At 37.6% G+C, this 24,409-nt stretch overlaps 1 protein-coding gene across 3 annotated transcripts; it reads right to left on the bottom strand.

Moving 5' to 3' along the window:
• Positions 1-1,619: 1,619 nt before the first annotated feature.
• TRIM23 (tripartite motif containing 23) lies at positions 1,620-24,289 on the bottom strand. 3 transcript variants are annotated; one of them, XM_058826332.1, is made up of 11 exons: positions 24,117-24,289; positions 23,277-23,439; positions 15,435-15,559; positions 14,325-14,603; positions 13,527-13,709; positions 12,777-12,992; positions 11,573-11,707; positions 6,774-6,903; positions 6,546-6,656; positions 5,004-5,128; positions 1,620-4,682 (listed from the first exon to the last, which is right to left on the bottom strand). In XM_058826332.1, the coding sequence occupies exons 1-11, from the start codon at positions 24,198-24,200 to the stop codon at positions 4,503-4,505; spliced, it is 1,731 nt and encodes a 576-aa protein (XP_058682315.1). In that variant the 5' UTR covers positions 24,201-24,289; the 3' UTR covers positions 1,620-4,502. The 3 variants fall into 3 exon arrangements, with proteins under 3 accessions (XP_058682315.1, XP_058682316.1, XP_058682317.1); XM_058826333.1 differs by having other exon boundaries at positions 15,435-15,556; XM_058826334.1 differs by lacking the exon at positions 14,325-14,603.
• Between the last annotated feature and the right edge of the window lie 120 nt (positions 24,290-24,409).

Here is a 24,409-nt window from a genome sequence, read left to right as displayed (position 1 = left end):
CTGGCCACCAGCTGCAGGTAACTCCATCCACCACCACTCTTGGGGACGAGCCCTCCAGAGAGTTTTTAACCCATGAACCCTGCACCTGTCCAAGCCCTGAGCAGCCAGTTTCTCCAGGAGAATGGGGTGGGAGACAGTGTCAAAGGCTTTAGTAAAGTCCAAAAAGACAACATCCACAGGCTTTTCTCATCCACTAGGCGTCACACTGCCCTAGAAAGAGATTAAGCAGGACCTGCATTTCACAAAACCATACTGGCTGGGCCCCAAAACCCTGACTGTTTCGCACATGATGGCACCCAGGATGAGCTACTCCATGATCTTCTCTGGCACCAAGTTTAGGCTGACTTGTAGTTCCCTAGATCCATCTTCTGACCCTTCTTTTAGATAGGTGTTAGTTACCAAAATGTAGTCACATCCCACATCAGCCAGGACTGTTGGTAAATGAAGTGTCCTCTTGGTGTCTTAAAACGATTTAAAGCTCTTCCAACCACTTCCATCAGTAACCTTGGTAGATCCCATCTGATCCCACAGACTTGCAGCCAAGTGGTCTAGCAAGTACTAACCATTTCTTCCTGAATCATGAGGGCTTAATTTTGCTCCTCATCCCTGTCTTCCACTTCAGGAGACTGGATACTCTAAGGATAACTGGTCTTACTGTTAAAAACTGAGACAAAGAAGGCAGTAAGGACTTCAGTTTTTTCTTTATCCTTTGCCAATGTTTCCCTCTGCATGCAATAAAGGATGGAAATTCTCACTGGCCCTCATTTTGTTGCTGATGCATTTGCAAAAACATTTTTTGTTGTCTTTTTTATCAGCGTTCAGATCAAGTTCTATCTGGGCTTTTAATCCTTCTGATTTTTTTCCCTGCATAATCTCACAGCTTCATTGTAGTCCTGCTGAGTTGCCTGCCCTTTCTTCCAGAGGTTATAAGATCTCTCTTCCCATGTTCCAACCAGAGCTCTCTGCTGAGCCAGGCTGACCTCCTTTCCCACAGATTCATCTTTCAGCACCTGGGGAGACCCTGCTCCTGCATGTCTAGCTAGGATTTCCTTCTGCCTTCCTGGACTCCATTGCCCTTAAGGACTACCTCTTAGAGGACTCTCTCAACCAGTTTCCTAAAAGGGCCCTAGTCTGCCCTCTGAAAGTCCAAGGTGGCAGAGCTGCTGACGCCTATTCTTACTTCTCCAAGAAACAAAACCTCTTGTCAACACTTTGCCCAAGACAGCCTCCAAACATCACATCATTCACCCATCTTTCTCAGTTCACAAACAGCAGGTTCACACCGAAAGCTCAACTTCTCAAGCTGTTGTGAAGCTGGTTTCATAGGGTACTGTTAGTATGCTGCTTAGTTAAATCTGCTCTCTAAACAGTAATATTGATCCTGGCTGTTTATGTTCACATAACACCACTGCACTCATAAAAGACTTGGGAGTTTACAGTTCTGGTTACTTCATTTATGAATTGAGATATGATGCATGGTAACCAAATTAATCTCCTCAAAAGTTGCTGTTACCACCAGGAAGTTTAGTGAGATGTAGAAAGATATAAGAAAAATTCAACAGGAAGTTAAATGTAGAAAATCTCTATTCTGAGATGATCTTAAAACAAAATGACAAGTTTATTAAAATTAGTTCTCAAGGTTTTACATACTTTTATTTAAAAGAAATTATTTTCTGGGCAATGCAAATTGCAGCAGCTCGTGAATTTTTTCTACTAAAAGAGCCCTTTCTTTAAAGAAGTCTTTACAATAACATCCACATCTACTCAACACTCAGAACTAGATCCTCATAGTCCACAATAATTTTGAAGATGGAATACAGAAACAGTGATAAAATATGACTGTTCAGTTAGCCTAGACATACTATTTCTGCGATGAGGTTCTTTGAAGAAAGCCACAACACAGTCACTGGATGTTGCATTTACTCAATTTCAAAATTACATCAAAATCATCTGAAAAGTTAATTCAGTGTTTCCAAACAGTTAGCAATGCTTTAGTGAGTTCTAGTTGAAGAAATATTCCAATTACATATTCCATAAGTCAGTACACTAAAAACTAAAGTTCAGTAAAACTGATGAAACAAGCTTAAATTTATAACTGAAGCAGTTTATATATTGTATTAATGTATAATATGAATAAACCTCTTAGTGTACTCTACACTGAAGAGTTCACAGACAAATGCAACACGTTCACATTTACTTCAGGTCATCTTAAATAATTCAATTAAAAAACACTTTCATGGTAGCATTCCATGTGTAACAAGCAATCACTTGTACTCCAAAATATGCATGAGTGAGAATTTTTCCTCTGCCCTCAAATTTAATGTTACATAAAATACAAACTAGTCACCTTGAACATTTTGAAGTAGAACTATACTGAGCAGCAGGTGTAACTGAAGCCTAAGCCAGCTGAAATAAAACTAAGTCAGGGTGCTTCTAAAGAATGCATGTCTTCTGTTAAAAATATTACAGGAAAAGGTATCTACCATACTTAGCAGAACTTGTTCATATTTCAAAAGAGCTGTGGACAGACAGCCCTAAGTAGGTCAGGGGTTGCTCTGCAGTACAGGCTAAGCAGATGCTGAAGACACAGCTACCAGCTGTGTATTGTGCAAGAAGTTACAGGCTGGGAAAGATGAACAATTTTAAGTTTGCTATGTACAAAACCCCCACCTTTCACTCCATTATAAACGATTTCCAAATTTATCAGGTTGTCTAAAGAAAGAGTAAATACTCTCAGTACCTGTACATGTGCAGGCATTGAAGACCACTTCAAAAACATTAAACTACTTTAAAGCTTAGTGTTCCTTCAGGTATTATTCAAGTCATTAGACTTGCTGAATCTGAACCTGCATGTAACAATCTACCTGAAATTTAAGTAACAATAATACTACAAATGTCATTATAAGGAAGTAGTTACATTAACTGCTTCCTCTAGAAGAAAAGTGCAAATTATTTGTTTATACATTCTTGGCTTTACCTAAGGTATGTAGTAGGAAAACAACATAAAATTGCTAATAATACAATGAAAGCAAAGCCACAGATAATGGGATATACTTTCTGTGCTAGGTGAAGTTCAGAGCTCTCATAGGTAAACACTTTTCAGTGTGACAAAAATATCTCCACATCTGTGAAACAACACTGTTCACTTGCACTATCTATTTCTCCTGATTCACCTCTACTCCAGTAAGGAAAGTGATCACAAAGAGTTTTGATCTACTGCTCACAGTCATTGTAGCTCCTCTACCAACATGAAGAGGGTCCATGTCATGGCAGTGGCAGTGGCCATTGACATAAGTGAGAAAGGAAGAAGACTCTGGTGTGCATACCAGACAGATAAAGTTGTTTGCAGAGTTGCATGTCCAGCAGAAAAAAAGGTATCACTAAGTCACTGTAACCTTCTCTAAATTTTAATAGCACTACACCCATATTTCATGGATTTGTGAGTAAGTAATCTTCAAAAACAGAGGCATTGGTGACAGTTCCATGTAGAAAATACAGTAAAAACTGAAAATCTAATTATGGAAAATTTATATCACATTTTACTATCTACCCTTCTAAAGACTTGTAATTAGTGTACACTGGTGTTGCTGAACATTTTAAGGCCACTACCTTAATCATGACTTCTACATAAAAGCACATAGCTGGACTGACATTACACCACACTACTTCTTTAAGAAATTTTCTTCTCTTAATTTAATTTGACTTCTTGAGGAGCAAACTTAATCTCTAAAGGCAGATTATGTCCCCAACTATGCACAAAACACTTTCACCTCAGTATCACTATAGTATGTCGATAAATAATTCAGCATGAAAAACCCAACTAACCCCTGCCCTCAAGACATACAACAAGCTGCTAAACAATGCCACAGCCCCTTTGCTCTGCAACACTTTTCTCCATTCTGAGTTTTCTTCGTGCAGTTATGCTGCCTTCCTGTAGCAAACAAGGAGGTTAATAAATAATAAGGGAAGCATTTTCTTTACATGGTGTAGCTGCATGTAAGTTTCAATGCCACCTTTATATTTATAGATTCTTTCGATATTAAAGAGTAGCACCATTTATTTCTAATTAATAGAGCTGGCTATTGTAATAAACTTGAGATGGATTTTGGAGTAGTTTCATGGGAAAGTATTTCTAAACTACTCAGTTTTTATAACACACATTAACTACTGCAATCTCATTATAATTATTACATGAAATCCAATGCATATTTTATCAGGGAAAGAACTTAAATTGTAACAATAGCACAAAAAAGAATTTCAAGGCATCCTTGTAACACTCTTCCATTCCCACTAAATGTAAATGTATCAACTTTCAAAATCACTACAATGACACAAGCTTACTAAATCAATTATCCAATCCAGGATGAAGGTTTATATTTTTTCTGTAACCACCAACTTAAATAAAGTCCCCTCTTCAGAGAGCAGACCTGGTGACAACACCCTAAATCGTGCGAACAAAACAAAACCATAAACTACAACATTAAATTGTAGCTGATGTAAAGTTAAGCCACATCCAGGACACCAGCAGCCACTAGCTGCCTTGAAAGCCAGTCCAATCCTTCATAAAGTCCTGTACCACTTCGGGCATCACAACCCTGAATATACCAGCTACGGCCACAGCAGAGTTTGTGGAGACTCAACAGTTCTGTGATTTCTTCCACTGGAAGAGCACCTGCTACATCCTGCAAGAGAATCAGATACAAAGACTCAATTCTTTTTCTGTATTATGTTTGAAGCCATTTTATTGGCTTAGATTGAAGCTATAGATCACATAACAGCTCTTCAAACACAAAAGGCAAAGCAAACAGTTAAACATTTACTACTTGTTACCATAAAAAACTCCTTGGTTGTTCAATCTACTAAGCATGCTTAGCACCAACATTTACTTGACCAGCATCACACATAAGGAAAGTACCTACATTTCGTGCTTTCCACATTAGCACTCCCTACCCACAGTAGAGGGTTCAGAAGGTTGGAATTTGAAAGACAAGCATCACAAGTACCTGTTTATTAGCAAAGATCAAGAGCAAGGCATCCCGCAATTCCTTCTCCGTTAATAACTTTGCAAGTTCACTGTATGCTTCACTGACCCTGTCTCTGTGACTGCTGTCAACAACAAACACCACCGCTATGAAAGAAGAGAAAGGTTTTAAACACATTCTTACATAAACTGCAAAATTAGTTTTCAACTTACACAACAGAAGTTTTCTATGTGAAATTTCTCAGCAGTACACAACTTCAATTTCAAATCCAGGATAACTGAGAAATTCATTAACGGACTTCTATATTTTAAACAAAAGTCTAGAATTCATCCTAAAATGGGGAGAAAATATCTTTTTTTTTTTTTTGGTAGTCTAATATAAAGGCCATGGTACTTTAACTACTTAGGTCTAAAACCAGATTTACTATGTGTGGATTAAGTATCTCAGTTTAAACCATTTCTTGATCCATTTATACTCCATTAACTCCCATATGGCTGCTCCAGTTTCCCTTAATGGGCTGTAACATTCACAGGTTCAGCCAAATCAGCACAGCTTGCTTCAACTACAGACTACACAATCCAGAGAAGATGGCCAAGGACCCAATATAGCAGCATTAGATTTTACTATCCACTAGAGAGTAACTAGGATGTCAAGAAAAACTGGAGAGTCAAGGGGGCAGAGCTAGACGACAGAATTTAAAATCAAGAGGTTTGCAATGAAAAAAACCCCAACACCAAAACTAAAACCAACCTACTGCAGTTATGTACCAGGGTAACTGCTTAGCTTTCTCTCCAACATGCAGTTCCAAGTCAGGCATGATTTGACGCTACTTCACACAATATGTTGTAAGAGGACAACAGAAATCCCAAAATACAATTTTTAACAGTTTGAAAAGATCAGTAATTTAAAATGTTAATGTTTGCATTTAAGGCTGAAATAAGGCACGAAGTAAAGCACATGAGCTGGTGTTTGAAACTCCTAAGTATATCCTTTTAAATAATTATGAATTAATCAATCAAGAGGAACTTCTTTCTGAACAGGAATAAACCTATGGAGGATTTACAAAAGGACAATATGAATTTTTAAGTTGGCATCAATGTTTTCAGACTCAATAATCTAGTATATAATCAAATACTGCACTGCAATAGCAAGTCAGAAGTTACAGAACTTGGTAGAATTTTTTAAGTTGCTATCTAAAGGCTCCTAAAAGCTGAGTATTTTCAAGTGCTATTTATATTTCATACTTGGCAAGTACTACTTCTCACTATGCAGACTTTGGGATGCTGTACCTTGTCTGTTGTTAGCTACAACCAATTTTACAGGGGTTCTAATTTTGTTTGGCTCCATGAACTGTCTGATGGATTTATGAAGAATGCACCTTTATCATGCAGTAGACACTTTGACCAACTGGATTAAAATGTATTAGGTCATGAATCTAACAGCCGTACTTTGCATTAGATGAACAACTTTCTACTGTCATAAATTATTTCTATTAATAATCCTTCTGGCTTTGAAACACAAGCTAGAAGACAAAATGCATTTTAAGAGCTGTATCAGTATTACCTTGTGTATTGAGATAATAATGTTTCCACAAAGGCCTCAATTTGTGCTTTCCTCCTACATCCCAAATAGTAAACTTTAAATTCTTGTATTCTACTGTTTCAACGTTAAAACCTGGAATAAAAATATTTAAGTTTTACAGTCCTGCTCTGTATGAACATAAAATAACCAAAATCAGCAGATAAATCAAACATTCAGAAAAGTCATTACATTTAAATTGTAGCTACTAACCTATTGTTGGAATTGGCTGCATGAATTCATCTTGCTTTAACTTAAACAAAATAGTTGTTTTGCCAGCTCCATCTAATCCTAAAGTAACAACCCGAATTTCCATTTTTGGTCCAATATGTACCCTGTTGTCCTGGAAGAAACAGCATACATAAAACAACAGCAAAATTTGGAAACCTAGAAAACCCTTATGTTTAAAATGTATATTTTGTCACAATTTCTAAAATGATTAAATGGATGGTCTCTAAAAGTACAAGGCACAATCACCAATCACTTCCAGCAATAATAGAAACAAAAATATCCAATAATCTCTGTAGTGAACCTGTAACTTCTATGTGACCTGAGTTACTACATGTCAGCCAGTTACATGACAGTATGTCTGTATTTGATAAAATTTTAATTTCTTTCATCACTCTTGGCTGAGACCATGTGAGGATTTTTTTCTAGCAATTAATTAGAGTTCTCTATCCAGAACGCTTTTTTTTTCCACACTTTATTAATGCCTCCACCTAGAGAACTACTTCTTTGCTGGAGGTTCCATTGCATTACCTCTTCACCCTAAGCCTCTTCCAATCCTTTGCAATAGCAACGTTAGCACTAAGCAGTAATCTGAAATAGTAGAGGAAAGCAAACAGAACCCCCCAAGTCTTTCTTGGAGACAGGATATGAGAATCAGCTTCCCTGTTTGTAATTTACACCAAGCTATTGTTAAGTATTGAAGGATATGACAATGAAGATGTGATCAAATTGTGAAGCATAAATTCTAAAATAAACACACAGGCTAGATTAGTATATATTCCTGAAAACACATTTTTAAGTACTTGGAACTGCTATCTTGATGGAACACCAGGGTTTTAACCGCCAGAATTATGTGGCAGTATATTTGTTTTCTTGCAAAATAGCAGACAGCACTATGCCTACTCCACACAGCCTCTTTTTTCTTCTTACAGAGGAAATACTATTGAGTTCAGAAACACTAGAATGTCTCCTGGTAAAAGACCAACATGTCAGCGGTGTTACAGGACATATAAACATGTACATCACATGATGAGAGATTATTTATCTTTCTATATAGAGACATATATGCACACAGGATCCATTACATATCTGGATATACTGTCATCATCACAAGCAACTGGATTCTCCCCTCTGTCATGGGATAAGTGGCATACTTTCAGAATAATCAATACAGTTCAAAGACCTTATGCTATCACGATCCGGGAAGAGAGTAAAAATACCTTGAGAACCTGCTTCCTAAAAAAAAAAAATTAAAAATGTAAATATGCAACTACCACAATGCAAAAGTCAGCAACATCATAACTATAAGTGTAAAAGCCAGATGAAAGGTTCATCTCATCAAATATACTGTCTTAAACTAGGCAAAGATGGACATGAAAGTAAGAAATAGGGAAAGCACATAGTGATAACTTTCCTAAATAACCTCCCTGTGCTTAACAGCTTGCAGCTCATGGACTTCCTGAGCCAACAGTGAAGTTTCTTCAACTAGCAGATCTTGATGAATTATTCACCTATGAAATTGTTTGCTTGCTGCTTGAAACCTAAATGGGCCCAGACGGTCCTTATCATACAACTCCACAGACCACCTATTCAGTATGAAATAAAATACTCTATTTGAATCTGTGAAATGAACTTGTATAAGCTCAGCAGGTTCAGTACTACTATTACACAAGGCAGATGCTCCAAAATCAAAAGACTACGTGAGATTTGGAAAATAAAACATTAAGACTTAACTGCTTTTTAATAAATTTTGTCTAAGTTCTAGATATTTGGAATCAGAGCCAAAATTCTGACATTGACAACACTGCAACACATTGTGATTATCAGAATGGGTTATCTCATTCTGGAAAAGAAGAACCTGTGGGCAGATTTTTGACGAGCATATCAACAGCACAGGTGCAGAGAAAGAGAAAAACCATAAAGTATGCAGAAGGCTCTGAAGTCTAAAAAATGCCATGTTTCCAGCACTCTTTTCACATTCAAACTTCAGTTCTGATTTTATCCAAAATTTCTGTCAGTGAATCTCCCCAGTTCTTCTCTGTGCCTGAAAGGAAGGAGGAAAAGTAGCAGTGCTGGATAGAGCTGTTCAGTTTACAGGCTTCTTGCAGGAGGCAGCACCCTAGCTATAGGCAGAGCTTGCTGACAGTGAGCCAGTCTTACAATCCTCTCACAGCTCCACCAGAAGCACTTCGACAGCTCCCACGTCAGAAGGCAGAGGCTGTATAATTTAAATAATCAGAGAAATGAAGGAGATAAGTGATGCTGTCAAATTTAGCCATCCTGTTGCAGTTTGCATTCTCTAAGGTTTAGAATGCTAACAGGCTGCTCTCAGTATGTTTGTATTCTTGCAGAAGGAATCAAAATATGTGATGGATAACAAATTTCCACTTTTTCCAAAAGTAGTTCTGTCACTTCAAAAAAAAACCATTGCAAGCTAAGTTGCTGTTCTTTAAAACAGTGCATAGCATCTACAATATGAGCCAGCAATAATGGACTTTCCATGATCACAGCTAGAAACTGACATGAAAAAAGTCTCTCCTTGTCAACTGTATCAACACCTTTAACTAAAATGCTGCTTAAAAAAATGACAAATAAAATCCATTTGTGTCTGTATTTCTGGCAGCTGCATAACTTGATGGCATATTTAAAAGCAGGTAACCTTAGACTTCTGTTTAAGTAAAACAAAGAAGTATTTTTTTATATCTCAGTGCAGAAAGTGCACAAGAAAAATCCACAACTATGATCTCTTTACTTTTTTATCTTCGAGTTCTTTCAAAAAATTTGATGAGACAAAAGCTCTCTGTACAGGTTTACTTCATGGTGTCTTCAAGTGCTTTCTCTCTGATAGAATACTGTCTTCTCAGATAGCCTTGGTGTTGGTAAGGGTTAGCAGTTGCCCATAGTTAGTTCAATATCATAATGAGAATTTATCTATCAGTCTCAGGCACTGTTTCCTTAATAGTTTTCTCCCTCTGCAGAATGCACATACACATATTTATGATGACCAGATGCTTTTCTTGTATATAATGTTCTACAGCCACTGTACACATTTGACAGAACACTATCTTCAAATAAGGATTCTGGGTGAGGAGCCATTTCCTTGCCACCAAGCTAAGTACATGAAGACATCTCAACCAGAATTCTCCAAAACCTCCCTTCACTGGCATTTCCCTAGCTGGTTTAGGAAGAAGAAATGGCACTATGCCTGTTTTTTTGCATCATCAGTGGAAAAAAAAAAAAAAATACAGGTAAGATTTACTAATTTTCAAGAATGAAAAAGACTTCTCCCCCCCCTCCTTTAACCTCCACAACTTTAACTGGCTATTAAATATTCCTCTGATCTGGTACTGTCTGAAATGTTTTTTCACATATTATAATGGAGGCAGCCTTCAGTGTATGCCAGCTCCTGAGAGAGACCTTTCCAGCAATATAACAGCTTACTGTTCTTAATCTGAAGATTTTATTTCTGCCTGTTATCTGTTGCCAGGTCCAGATCTTTCATGTATAACAAGCCTCACTGCAAGTCACAATAGTGGCCATCAGCATAACAGTAATCTAAAAACACATTGTCAAGAAAGAGAACATCAAGCTTTATCAGATGTGAGGAAACAAAAAGTAAGAGACTGAAGGAATTACTTTCACCTTATTTTTTCATGGCTACTGCTCTTTTTACGAAGTTACACTTGCTTTAGCACCTTTGAAATTCAGAAATTAACCTTCAGAAGACTTCATAAAAATACAAATTGTTACAAGAGAAAGCCAAGTCTTCTGGGTCCCCCAAGCCTATTTCAGGCCTCCTGTAACACCTTAGCTGGCTCCTATCATTTTCTTTCCAAATGCTCAGAAATTCACAATCAAAATTTTCCAAGTCAGACAAACAGCTCTGAAAGCCAAACCAGACATTCAAAATGCCCCTCTGACTCAGCAATTCTTCATCTGTGAAATGTGATTACTGCTTCATTCATGGAATAATGAGGGTTTACAGAGGAGGCTTCCTTGGCCCTACCAGCTTTGGTCTCTGCTGAATAGGAAAGAGACAGGCAGAAATGAAAATGTTGCATTAACATGGAAATTCAAATATACTGAGGTTACAAAAGCAATTATTTTGAAGGACTTTAATTTCTCAAGTCAGCAAGAACTGACATAGAATCCTTACGGATGCATTCATTTCCTTACAGTAAATGCTTCAACAGCTACAGTTAAATTCTCATTGCTGTCTCAGCAACAATAGATCCTCTTCCTCTTTCACCAATTCAGTACTAAAGAACCCCACACATCAAAGTACTTCTTGTTCCTTGAGTTTCAAACTTATTTATTTTATTTACTTTCTAGCAACTGTAAAATAAACAACTGTTCAATGAACTGAAAGAAATATATTTTTTAAAACATTATAAACTGAAAGTTAAAATAGTAGTGTTACATTTAAAATAGGTGAGCAGTTTTCAGGAAATAATCAGATGTGTTTCCAAAGAAAGGTGTTTCTAGAACTCACAAAGGCTGTCCAACTTATTTAAAAGAAAACAGCTCATGTTCAAACAAAGTTACCGATATTGTCAATGTTAAAAGAACATTTCACACCTTAGTCACAGCAGCACAGGACTTTGTTGCTGAAACACCAGATTGCTCATCAGGTGATGAGACACTGCGGCTCCAACTGATACAGAATTGCCTCAACTTGTTGCAACAAATACAGCGTCATAATGTACATATATTATTCCTGCTTTATTTTAGATTTGGGACTTTATGTAAAGTGGATAGCTGTACTTCCATGAGATTAAGAATACCTTCGTAAAAGTGACAGGTATGCTAGCATCCAGCTGTACATGATCTGCAAGTTCTGTAAACTGCTGCTGCTGTTTCTGTAATGTCTCTAGCAATCTTGTGATTTCCTGCTTGGCCAACACTACTCTGCAGTCATCCTATACAGACAAAGAGAACAAAAGCATGCCCTTCCTTTAGTGATTTACTTAAAAACACCCCAAATACAGTATAAATATGATTGTTAAAAAGAAGGCATTTTAAATAGAAATATTCTTCTTCAAGAAATTAACATTTACAAAATAGATTAATTTAAAATTACAATACAAATATCAATATCTTAACAGTTTTCCTTAACACTAATAGATACTAAATAGTCCTGCAGGTTAAAAAAAACCAAACAACAAACTTTCTTTATGAACCACCTAGGAGTAATGTAAATTATAAGAAACAATAATAACAGTGTAACATATAAAGAATATTTATATTTTTTATATATCTTTCAAAGAGATGGAATAGAGCAACTATTTTGCAGCATACAGCAATACACTTAAGAGGAAAATACTAGTATCCACCCATTCATGATAAGAACATTTGTACAGTTAAACCTGGCTATGCAACCAGACAAACTCTAAACAATCTGAAAAAAAGGAAGTGCAAATAACATATTCATGAAGTACCTTCTCACGCTCAGTTTACTATTTGCTACACATACTATTTACTTTTTCCTATCATTAAACTGAATAAATAAGGTATCAATCAGAAACTGTCACACAGCCACTTTCATTATATATTTAAGATGTTGAATTACCCATGTTACTAGTGCTACTGAAAGTGATTTAATCCTAAAACATATTTTCCTACCAGCCATCTATGACAACTAGCATCAAACATCTATAATTGTAATTGCAACTGTAAAATCCCTCTAATAAATTCTGTAGGTGTTTTTTTTTTCTTCAATCTTGTCTCGCCTTCCCACTAACTTTACAAATATCAGGAGGTATTCCAGGAAAGCCACAGGGTTTCCAGCAACTGGAGGACTCTATGCTTTTGTACTGATTATCTTTGCCTAACACAGCCTTGTAATGAATGTTTGAATCTTGTATCATGATTGTTTTAATTTTATAAGAAAATAATGCAGAGTACCATCTAATCTCTTTTTTTGTAGTCTAAACTTAATTTGTAGTTACATGTATTTTGCCATATGCTACAGCTCACTTGCCAACCTACCTGTTGCAAAGTCTTTTCACAGTGAAGGCAAGCTGTTGAAACCTGTGACAGGAGAATGGTCATGTCTTCTTGCTGTTGCCTAAGCCAAATCAACTTCTCTCTCACATGAGCATCAACAACACTAAGAGCCATTTCCTCCTGACGACAAAGGGTTTCATGAAGATCAGAAAAATAGGCTCGGACACATGAACGAGCATTCTCTGCAGTTCCTGGTACCTAAAGTATTGCAGCAAGAACATCCAAGAGATTAAGGACACCAGATTGATTCCAGAAACAGATTTTATATTTTATTCCCGATTATAATTTATTTTCACATCTGCTTGGCTACATCACAATTCAAGTCCCAGCTAGGGCTGATAAGACTTTCTGTATAATATCAGAACACTTCTAGAAGTTATTCCTATAATCAAGTAGCTCATTTGCATGTATAGACACCTGACTAAAAATTAACAGGGAAAAAAGCCTCAATAGTCTTATACCACCTGAAAACATACACAGTCTGTACACAAGCAGTCATACAACTTTTCTGACTGCCTCCATGTTTTCTTAGTAGCCTAAAAACATCATAGCACAGAAGTTCCCATCCATCTCCTGACCTAAGCCTCAATACTGACTTGCTAGATAAAAGACCTTAAAGTCTTGTCCTATAAAACCTATGCATAATTTTCAAAGAAAGTCCTTATCCTGGTTATTACAGAAAAGCCAAAAATCGGTGTATGTGGGGGAAATAAAAATTTTTAAAAAGCATACATGTTCAGTATGGGCCATTCCAACTCCATCTTCAACTATTTGTTCTCCTCCTTCTATATGCTGAACAATTCCAAGTAATTTTCTGGAATAATCTGAGATTTCTTCTGTAAAAGTTCTTATACAGTGAGCCATGTCTAAAATGGATGCACGAATCTGGTTTGCTTCTGGTTCCAAGACAGAGTGCTATTAATTAAAAGCAACATATTAAACACCAATCATAATGTTCATTCTTAATAATATTTTCTATTTTATTACATATTTAATATACATGTGCAAGGATATGGGCTTATATTTACACATATATACAGTAAAGCCAAATAAGAACTTCAAACCATCTTGCAATTTAAAAATAAAGTCAGGACTTACAGATTATTCCAAAACTATCTCAGACATCTGGCAATTACACAAATAAACAAAAACCTTCCTGTTTATCATAATTTATTATAAATAAAGAAGGAGAGTTAGACTGCACCAGTGATGTGATGCGTATCTAGTGTCTGCATTATGAAAAGAGCTTTTAAACTGGTGGCCCAGTATTACGAAAAGTTCAGAAAAGGAGCAGATAAAGGGAGTTTCCTTCTTCATACATATACACATATTAGTAACTCACTGAGTTCTTACAATTTTTTTTTATTTTATTTTATCATGGCAACTATCTTACAAGAAGGGAAAATTAAAGAATGGGATGAACACATCAAGAATCTATCCTCCTTTCTTGACAACCTCTCATACTTTAATTGGATAAATAATTATGCAAGCCACCCCATGGCATTACTAGAAATTAATTACTAGCAGTACCTTGTGACCTTGATGCTTCCCATATTCTTTGCAGACACAACACATGAGAGGACTCGCCTGACAGCCCTCTTCTAAACAAACAAACTCAATGGCATGCACTTGGTGTTGGGAGCACATTGTCTTCTCATGAGGCTTATCAGCAAGAGGTACACGCCTGTGCTTCGCTAGAGTCTTAGTAGAATGAGTAAGCTGGGAACAGTCTGCACACAGGTGAGTGGCACAAACAGTGCAATACACAGATGCAACATGGGCTTCATCTTCGTCGCAACGAATGATACTCTAACAATAAAAACAGGCAAAACTAAAGTGGTTAACATTTAATCCCAATAACGGAGGAAAAATCAGAAGACTTGTCAACAATATTAGCTTTCTTTAAAAGTATACGCTAATATATATTTGGACTACTATGAAACTTGATTACAAGTTTATTAAAAACTTTTTGAAAACAAATGTTTAAAGTGTTCAGTGATTTTATAAATCCAGGCTTCAGTGCAAGTTGTAAAGGTCTGGAAGAGAAAATAAATCTAGCTCTACAAACTTCCTCCAAAGCAGAGTAGAGAACTACAGAACAGAGAATTAGTTACAGAAAAACGAAACACCAACAATCAAATAAGCTCTTAGGAAAGTTATCTACATCTAGAATTGTACTGGAAGACATGTTGCACACCAGCTATTAAGACTGAAATGATAAAAGAAGCTAGTTTTGGTAATGAAGCACTAAATGATGGAATAAGATGACTAGAAAAGGCAACTATTGACAAGAATAACTGAAGTCTTTAGGAAGAATTCCTAAGGAGTTTCAGAAAACTGTGCTTATGTGACTAAAACTAAAATATCAAAATGAGTAAGATTTTCTAAAAATCCTAAAGGCATAAAAAAACCAGGGAAAATAGTATGCATGTTTATTAATACCAGTTTATTTTCTGCTTTACTCAAGTACAATTAGCATTTAATTATGAATAAATAGTTGAAGCCTTAATACTAGATACTGGAAGAACAGTATTATTGGTGAAATTACATTTGGCAAAGAACTGATTATCAATCTTTTTCCTATTTATAAATAAATTCTAGCAAATGCAACTCTTTTGGTTTTTGTTTAAAACTCAGTACCTCTCCAGAGAGGCCAATGCCTTCTTCAGCTGTCCCATACTGCCCAGCAGGTCCATTCTGCAACCGTTCCAAGAGTTCCAACAAAGCGAAGTTCTTTTTCAATCCCCATACACCAGAATCTCCTACTTTTGATGAACAGTTAAACAAAAGGGAGAAGAGGAAGACAAATCTCAAGCATGTATCATTTTGATAAATTCCACAAACTACAGTTTAGATTCGGCCAAATATTAAGAGCATATCAACTACGTTAATCTTAACAAAATGAGATACAACTAGTATTTTTTCTGCAAGCTCATTCCATCTTCCTCCTTCCTTTAATCACTGAGCTATTTAATATTTATGCAGATTTTCCCTACTTAAAAGATGCTAAGATTATTAAAAATTTAGAGAAACTCAGTAAATACTTATAAAATAATCTGCAATAGCTAACAACTAAAGAATGAGGAACACACAAATACTGTGTATCACAAAACTTATTGTTTTCAGAGGTACAGTGAACATTTCTACTGTACTAATGGAAGCCATGAAGAATTCCCTACTGAGAATTCCTTATTCCCTGTATCACAAGAAGCAACACCAATTGCAGACCTCATGCCAGCAAAATCTAAGTAAAACAATATTCAGAAAAACCCCAAGGTACTACACTATAAAATGATAAAATGGAAGATCATTCATACTTCCTAGAGCAAAGCTAAAATCCATTTCTACTCCTGTATGATCCTGATTTTGTAGACCTTAACATGAAGCAATGAGATGAGAAGCAAAATCAGAACTGCATCCCAACAGGTGCTGCAAAATGGTAACAGTATAGGCCACAAAGCATATGAGAATCTTAGTGGTTGCTTCTTCAAGGAATTGCCATCCCCTGACTTCTCTCAGCGTAACTGTCATAAATGTAATGACATTGTCTCTGTTGCAAGGGAAAGGTGGCTCAAGACCTCAAGAATAATCTTTGAGCACTGGATCATTACTTTTTAACCATAACAAAATCACAAAATTCTTGAGGTTGGGAGGGTCCTCTTCATCACTCTGCCAAGATCTCCTAGAGCTAGTTGCCCAGGACCACACCCAAGCATCTTTTGAAGATCTCCAAGGAGGGAGATGCTATCACCTTTCTGGGTAACTTGTGGCAGAGTCTGGTTACTCTTACAGTCAAAATTGTTTCTTTAAATGCAGACAAAACTTCTGCATTTCAGTTTGTGCATGTGACACAGCAGCTATCTACATGAACTCATGAGCCCAGACTACCTGAATTGTCCAGTTACCCCACGTTGTTTCCTAACTCCTAAATTATGCTGCCCTGTGGCCATCTGGTAGGAGTATGTGCCCTTCATCCTTCTGGAATTTAGTGTCATCTCACTGATCTTTTACAGACATAAAGTTTTACTTCTTCAATATGGAGACTTATCAAACACTCCATAGATTTTGATTTATCATTAGAGTGAAAGTGCAGTTCTAAATGACCAGACAGACAACAACTACACAGTTATGAGAAATATCCAGTTGGTAGCCACACTGGATACCTGATTGCTTTATGTAGATTCCAGTTTAACTTCATGAAACTTTCTTCCCTAGTGCATCTTCCTCACAGTTTAAACTATAGCCCGTAATACTCTATTTTGAATTTGGCCACTTAGAATTTATTTCCCTCACATAAACTTAAAGGCAATAAATAGATGATACCGTTTTCCTATAGCTGTTACTGGGAGCATTTTTCAACTATTTTGTCCTCCAACATTCTCAGTGGGTATAAAACAACACTGATTACCTTTCAAAAAAAATTACCAGTAAAGACCGTGCATTTGTTGCTTCCAGAAATGGGCCTATGAAAGCACTGGTCGGTAACTCTGAAGCTAGATATAAAGCAAGGTGCTTTTAAAAGTCAGAGATTTTAAAGTCAGTGATCTCTGCAGTTATGAGTTCCATGGTGGAAGCCTTCTCTGCTATAGAGAGGCATTGCATTGCCAACACCTAATTTAAGATCAGTGCACTCCACAAAATAAGCTGCAAACAAACAAAATGTTTTGACTTTTTTTTCTTGAAGGAGTTTACAGAAAGTATGTTCTGTCCCTCCAAAGCTAGACTAAGCAAAGTCATCTGCTTTGATATATTCTGACCTCAGAGCTTAGCAGTTTTTTAGCTTGAGCATTCCTAGCAAGATCACTATTTTTTCATAACACAGAACACGGAAAAGTCACCTCTTACTACAAGTTGAAGAATTACAGAGCATTACATCCACTTTTAGATTTAATTTACATCAAAACATTTTGTAAACAGGGTCTGGATTTGCTACATATATATCTAGACAGACTAACTCTCAGAAAACAAAGCACTGAAAAGTGTTCCCTTCTAAGGTATTCAGCACTTTCTCATAGCAAACTGTGTACAACTTTCAGCTTCTACAACATATAAAATAGTCACATTAACAACACACCAATATAATGACTGCTGATACTAACATGGACCTTCTATTTTCAGATTAGCCACTAATCCAGATAGCCATTAATAGCCCAGTATAAATGGATGTACATGTACCAAAAGTAAAAACCTACTTAAGTAAGAGATTATAGTTCCTAGTCTTTAAGCAAACATTGCCTTAGCCTTTAGGCAAACACTGGGTAAGGCTGAGAGAGGAACAGGCTATTCAATCATTACAGAGTTTCTTACAGAAGTCTTTTCTTTCACAGGTTTTAATGTTTATTAAAAAAACCCTAGTACCCTTCTCAGTTTACAACCTTGTATGTGATTTTAATCATGTTAGCTCTGTTCCATGTCTAGCAGTGAAGAGAAAGTCAAAACAGAACTAATTTACTGAATTGTAACCATGAAGATCAGAAAAGGTAAGTCTGTAGCTATTCTGTACTTCTCTTTTGGTTCATAACTCTAAGACGTAATAAGAAACAAAGATACATGGCTCTTATATTCTTTCTATTATGTATCATGAGACTTGATAACACAAGTACTAGCAATCGTACAACATGTCCATCTTGGTCACAGCTAAAAAACAAGCAAAGCCTACATGCTAACTTTTAATCTACTAAAACAGAATTTATAACCAGCAAGCATCATTCACAGAATAATCTTGAATTGGAAGGAACCCATAAGGATCATCGTGTCCAACTCATGGCCCATTCCCGATGTTTGCCTGAGAGCATACTCCAAATGCTTCTTGAACCCTGGCAGACTTGGTGTTGCGACCACTTCCCTGGGGAACCTGTTCCCCTGCCCAGCCACCCTCTGGGTGAAGAAACCTTTTCCTAATATCCAACCTAAACCCCCCCTGACACAACTTCTGGCCATCCACTTGGGTCCTGTCACAGCTCACCAGAGATAAGAGATCAGTGCCTGCTCCTCCTCTTCCCCTCATGAGGAAGTTGTGACTGCAATGGGGTCTCCCCTCAGTCTCCTCCAGGTTGAACAGACCAAGTGTCCTCAGCCACTCCTCATATGCCTTCCTTCAAGGCCCTTCACCATCCCTGTTGCCCTCCTTTGGATGATTTCCAACAGTTTAAGGTTTTTCTTATATTGCATTGCTGAAAACTGCCCTCAGCACTTAAGGTGAGGCTGCCCCAGAGCAGAGCAGAGCAGAGCAGAGCAGGACAATCCCCTCCCTTGCCCGGCTGGCGATGCTGTCCCTGATGCCCCCAGGACACAGGTGGCCCTCCTGGCTGCCAGGATGCTGGCTCACATTCAACTTGCCATGGACCAGGACTCCCAGGACCCTTTCCATGGCACTGCTCTCCAGCCTCTCATTCCCGTCTGTCTGTACATCCAGGGCTGTCCCATCCCAAGTGCATAACCCGGCACTTTACTCTACTCTAGAGCTTCATATGGTTGGCGACTGCCCAGCCCTCTGGGCAGGGCCTCCTGGCCTGGAGGGAGTCAACAGCTCCTCCTAGTTTTGTATCATCTGTGAACTTTGTATCCTCCCAGCCCTGCTCCTGAGGCATTTACGAAGATATTGAAGAGCACAGAGTCTAAGGTGGAGCCCTGAGAAACCCCCCTAGTGACAGGTCCCCACTCTGATGTCACCCCATTCACTGTAACCCCTTGTGCCTCACCCAGGAGCCAGCTGCTCTCCCATCAAATGATGTGTTCATGCAGCTGAGTGCTGCACATTTTGTCCAGTGGGACACCATGAGAGACAGTACCAAAACTTTACTGAAATACAAAAAGATCACATCAACCCTGATCAGCTAGGTGGATTACCTTGTCATAAACACACATTCTCATAAAAAAGTCATGTCTCATTTCACTGGTATCTATAATAAAGTTTACATATTTGAAAAATGGGACTTTGCTCTTTTTACTCTCAATCTAACCACAAAATTTTTAGGTACTTAACATACACATTTTCAACACAACTGACCAAGTGTTATTTTATATTTAAAATAGTTTAAAGATGAGTTGTGTAAATACATCCATTTATTCTCTTGGACTTTACCTCAAATTCTGCTTTGATCACAAATGTAAGAGTTTAGTGATCTCATCTTTGTGCCTACAAAGATTTTTTGTGCCCACTACAAAAATCATTACACATTCCAACTATCATCTCAAAAGAAGAATAAGACACAAATAGCAGGAAATGTGTCAGCCAGGAATGAGATAGTGACAGAGCGAAGATATTAAGACTGACTCCAGCTAACAATACAAATGTCAATTTCAAAAGCATGAAGCTTGACTGCAAAAGTATTACAATTAATGAAAGGGATAAAGGAATAACTTTTGTCTGAATGTCTGAATAGATTTCAGAGAATGTTTACCTGTATTTTCTTACACAGTATTTTCATGTTTCAGCTTGGCACTCAAACACTAGCAAAGGTATGAGTAAATGTAAGCAACACCAATCAGATGGATTCCATGAAGGATGCCATCACCTGCATATCTCTGTGAACAAGTTCTAATGATAGAAAATAATTTCATCTCTGCGGTAATGGTAGATAGAGAGAAACTCCAAAGCTGTAACATAAGCACATTTTTCTTAAAAATATTCCGGTCCTCATATTAATTTAAAAAACCCCAGAACCCAACAGAGAGAAAAAAAAAAAAAAAGCCAAAAATAACCAGTAACTCAACACAAGAAGAGAGAAAACAGTTTGCAAGAAATTATTTGCCTTTTCTCCCAGTTCAACATATTTTAAGGAAAATCTTTGAGAGGAACCTCTTTTTCTACAGACATGATTTACTGGATTTTCCCCCATATAAATTGTCTGAATCAACAATCTTCAGCATATATGATTTCAAAATTTTGAAAATCAAACCAACTTTCCCATTGCACCTTTTTGGTTAAAAAAAGTCTTAGTCCAATTGAAGGCAACAGTTCACATACCTTCAGCATGTACACATTAATTTAAAATTTTCCACTAGAAGATTAATCACAGGCAACTTAATTAAATAATGCATTAAAGAATTCATTAAAAAGCTAACAAAAATCAGTGTTTTGCTATTCTGAAATGCAGAATGGTTCGGGCAAGCTTTAGTCCAATTTGTTAATTATAAAATGTTTTCTCTTGATTCTATGAACTATTAGAAAATTTCGTTAAGCATGTAAACAACACTTTAATTTTCAGTTGCAGAACATGTGTTTCCAAAAATCCTGATTCACAAAGCACTTCTAACTTTGCCTGCACATACAGCTACATATAGGAAGATGAGACAGCCCTGTACATTTAAACCAAGAGTCCAGTTCCAAAAAAAATATAGCTACATATACCCATACACAGATACCCCCAGCATTTCAAAAAGTTCCCATGATTACTTAGGAAAACTTCAATGAATATAGTATTAAGTGCTTTAGTAATAAGACCAAAGGGAAAAAATGTAACCACAGGTTACTTTACACCACCTAAAAGTCTCCTTAAAATCCATAGATACTGATTATGAAACTGTTCAGCACAGGTAGCTTTGCATCCTAATTTTACAGCTTTTCTTTCAATAGAATTTTCTCTTAGCAATGGTCCTATCATCAAGATTTAGATAATAAACAGCTCTCTGAAACCAGAGAACATTATTTCATTAAATTCATTAAACGGTAGTACAGCAATAGGGTGAACACGGAGCTCACTTTCTCATATCCTCAAACAGAGGGGAGGGAAGTATGAAAAATTCCCCTGGGCCCTGAGTTGTCCTTTGCTGCTCCTAAGCTCTAGAACAAAATAGAACTACAAGTGCAGCAAATTTAACCAACAACAGCAGTTATAAGGTGATCAGAGCAAGGTAGCAAAAGTACAGTTGTCTCAAAGAGGAGTTATGATGCTGCATATGGAGCTGCATTCCACAAAACATCCTGGTTTTATATCCTAGAATCAGTAATATGTTTCAAGGCTTTTGGAAATGGAAAGACTAAAAGTGCCTATGACCTCCCCCTGCCTCAGATCACCAGGCAGAATTTTTATTCTCAGAAGTATTTTTATTTTCAAGCTGTTTTGCTAAGATTTTCTACCCACTACTTTTGTGAACTGTTGATCACAGTGCATCCTTCTTCTTTCTACTGTTAGACAGCAGGATGCAACTCCATTATTCTCAAGATAAAAGAATCCTGAAACTTTTCATCCTTTTTCCTAACTGTAGGAGACTTTGATTTAATAACATTTCACTGCATTTCATCAAAAGCTCCTCAGGGAAAAAAAGACAAAAATCTGTAAACGCTTTTGTAAAGCTTCATTTTCACCAAACATGAAACACACTGAAATAACATGATAGGATCCCTTCAGATGGCTGGGAAAAAATGCATAAGAAAAACTAAGAAACAAGCTCCCCATCACAACAAAAAAAGCAGTGACAAAAATGGACAACAGGCCTGAGTGTTGTATTCTAACATTCTCCCTCTAAAAGCATAGTTTAAGAAATCTTGGGCAGCTGTACAGTCATAGATAAGAAGTCAAACAAACCATTACTCTTCCAACCACTCCACTAGACTGGCAATTATTCATGATTCCCATACTTTACCATCTCCCTCTGCCCAGAAAACAAACCCCTCTTTCATATGAGACTGATATTTCTTTTCCTGATTTCTATCTTCACAAAAACATCCTGCGGAGTGCTTTAACATTCTTAGCAGATTCTCATACTGCTAAGTCAAGTGAATTTGATACCTAAACATTTCTTTCATGGTTTACCAGATTAGAGATGTCCTTTTCTAAAGATTCTCCTCTCAACAGGTTTCTTTTTCCTCCAGTGCTATTCAAAACTGCTGGAGCCAGTACTATTACAAAGTTCTTTTTGTTACAGCTTCCTCTGATAACTTGACTCCTCTATAATCCCATGTTGATTTGGTAATTCTTATTCTGAAGAAATTATATGCATGTGTCATCTTTTGCCTAAAATAAACTTTCACTGTAAGAAAAAAACTTTATCTTATCCTTTCAAATCCCATGTGACGATATTCTTAGAGTTGAGGAATTCCTGTTAATAGCCTGCCACTACCAATTATTGTATGCATAGAAGTCACTAACATTGTAAAAACCAGGTTTGTTATCACTGACCCTTCCCTCTAAATCACTTCATCATGAATCCAGACAAAGCTGTTTGTCAAAAAAGTTACCTATTCAATTGCATGGGTTTAGCATTTAGGACAATAGGAAACTAATATTCATTCAGGAACCCTTACACAGAAACATTAAACAGAGCAGTCCCTTTGTAAATAGAGGTGTACAAGAAGATGTCCAGGTATAAAGCTTGCAAGCCCAGGCTCAAGAACATAAAGGCAAATCTTTACTTTCTGCATATTCATTACTTGGAAATATTATCACTAAGTGGAGCACTAAGAATCTATGTCTAGCATTATATTCTAGATATCCTTGACTGACAGGTTTCAAGAATGTCAAACTTCTATTTTCTTACCTAGTTCAGTAACTTGTCGATCAAAAGGACAACGAACTGCTCTCCCGTGAAGGGGAAGTCGGGTAAGACAGTCATGGCAGACAGTATGGCCACACAAAAGCAGCCGGGGAACTTTGTCCCCTTGCAAAGAAAATACATCTTCACAGACCCCACACTCAAGAACCTGTAAGTTGAAAAGGTTGGTTTTGAGCTAATTAAAATTAAAACTACACATAGTAAGCTATACAACAGTTTATTTTTCAGATGTTCATGCAATCACAGCACATGAGCTGAGTCAGTAATTTTGGTTTATACACACAATTAATGATCAGACTATCGATCTTTTAAAAGTAAATAAATAATTTTGTATTTATAAGTAAAATATTAAAATAAATAAATAATTGCTACAAACATAACATTTTAACTCCTCAGTATCCTGCCTGACCACCACTCGTTCCTACCCATTTCATTTAATACACTGCCACAAGACAAGCCAGCTGGTCAAGAGACACAACCAGTAGAAACATCCTCCCAGGAAAAGGAAGCGGCCAGCAAGCCCCTGCCTGAGCAGTGTTGGCCGGTGGAGTTTCCCCTCGCAGCTGATGCTCATGAAAGAGGTCAGTCATACCAAGTGAGCCACTTAGCAAGCTACAAACGCAGCCCCGAGCTAGTGTGAGCAAACTGTTGTGGGCCGAAACATCTCAAGCTATAAACAAAAAGCAAAAGATGGTCATATAGAAAGAAAAAAAAAACCCAAAACCAATCCATAAGGCTGGCACCTCTACCACAGGCCACCCACACCCCGTCCTCACCCGGCACCGCCCACCCCTCCACAGGAGCTGGGCCGAGCCGCCCCCTCACCTTCACCGCAGCACCCGCCGGGCCGCGACCACCAGGCCCGCGGCCGCCCTCCGGCCCGGTCTTGTTTACAGCCAGGGCCGCCATCTCGGGGAGGGCGGAGCGGAGCGGCCCCGCAGGAAGGAGCGGGAGCCGCCGCCGCTGCCTCAGGCACCACCACGGCGCGCGCAGGCGCCGCCCTGCAGAACTGTAAAACTACAGAACTGCAGAACTACGACTCCCACCGTACTCCACAGAGGTCCTGACGGGAGGAGAAGGCGGTGCCGCGCCCGAGCCTCCAGCGGCTCACTGGGAGC

Source organism: Poecile atricapillus, chromosome Z, assembly GCF_030490865.1.
Source record: "Poecile atricapillus isolate bPoeAtr1 chromosome Z, bPoeAtr1.hap1, whole genome shotgun sequence".
Taxonomy (NCBI): domain Eukaryota; kingdom Metazoa; phylum Chordata; class Aves; order Passeriformes; family Paridae; genus Poecile; species Poecile atricapillus.
Note: the sequence above shows the minus strand (reverse complement) of the source record. Positions and strands in the feature narration are given on the sequence as shown.

Excerpts from the sequence above, each read along its gene's own strand:
- TRIM23 (XM_058826332.1), bottom strand. The coding sequence starts at position 24,200 with ATGGCGGCCCTGGCTGTAAACAAGACCGGGCCGGAGGGCGGCCGCGGG. Across the intron at positions 12,993-13,526 it reads GAATGGCCCATACTGAACAT|GTACCAGGAACTGCAGAGAA; the intron begins GTATGCTTTTTA and ends GCAATACTTTAG. Across the intron at positions 6,904-11,572 it reads TACCTGTCACTTTTACGAAG|GACAACAGGGTACATATTGG; the intron begins GTATTCTTAATC and ends TGTTTCTTCCAG.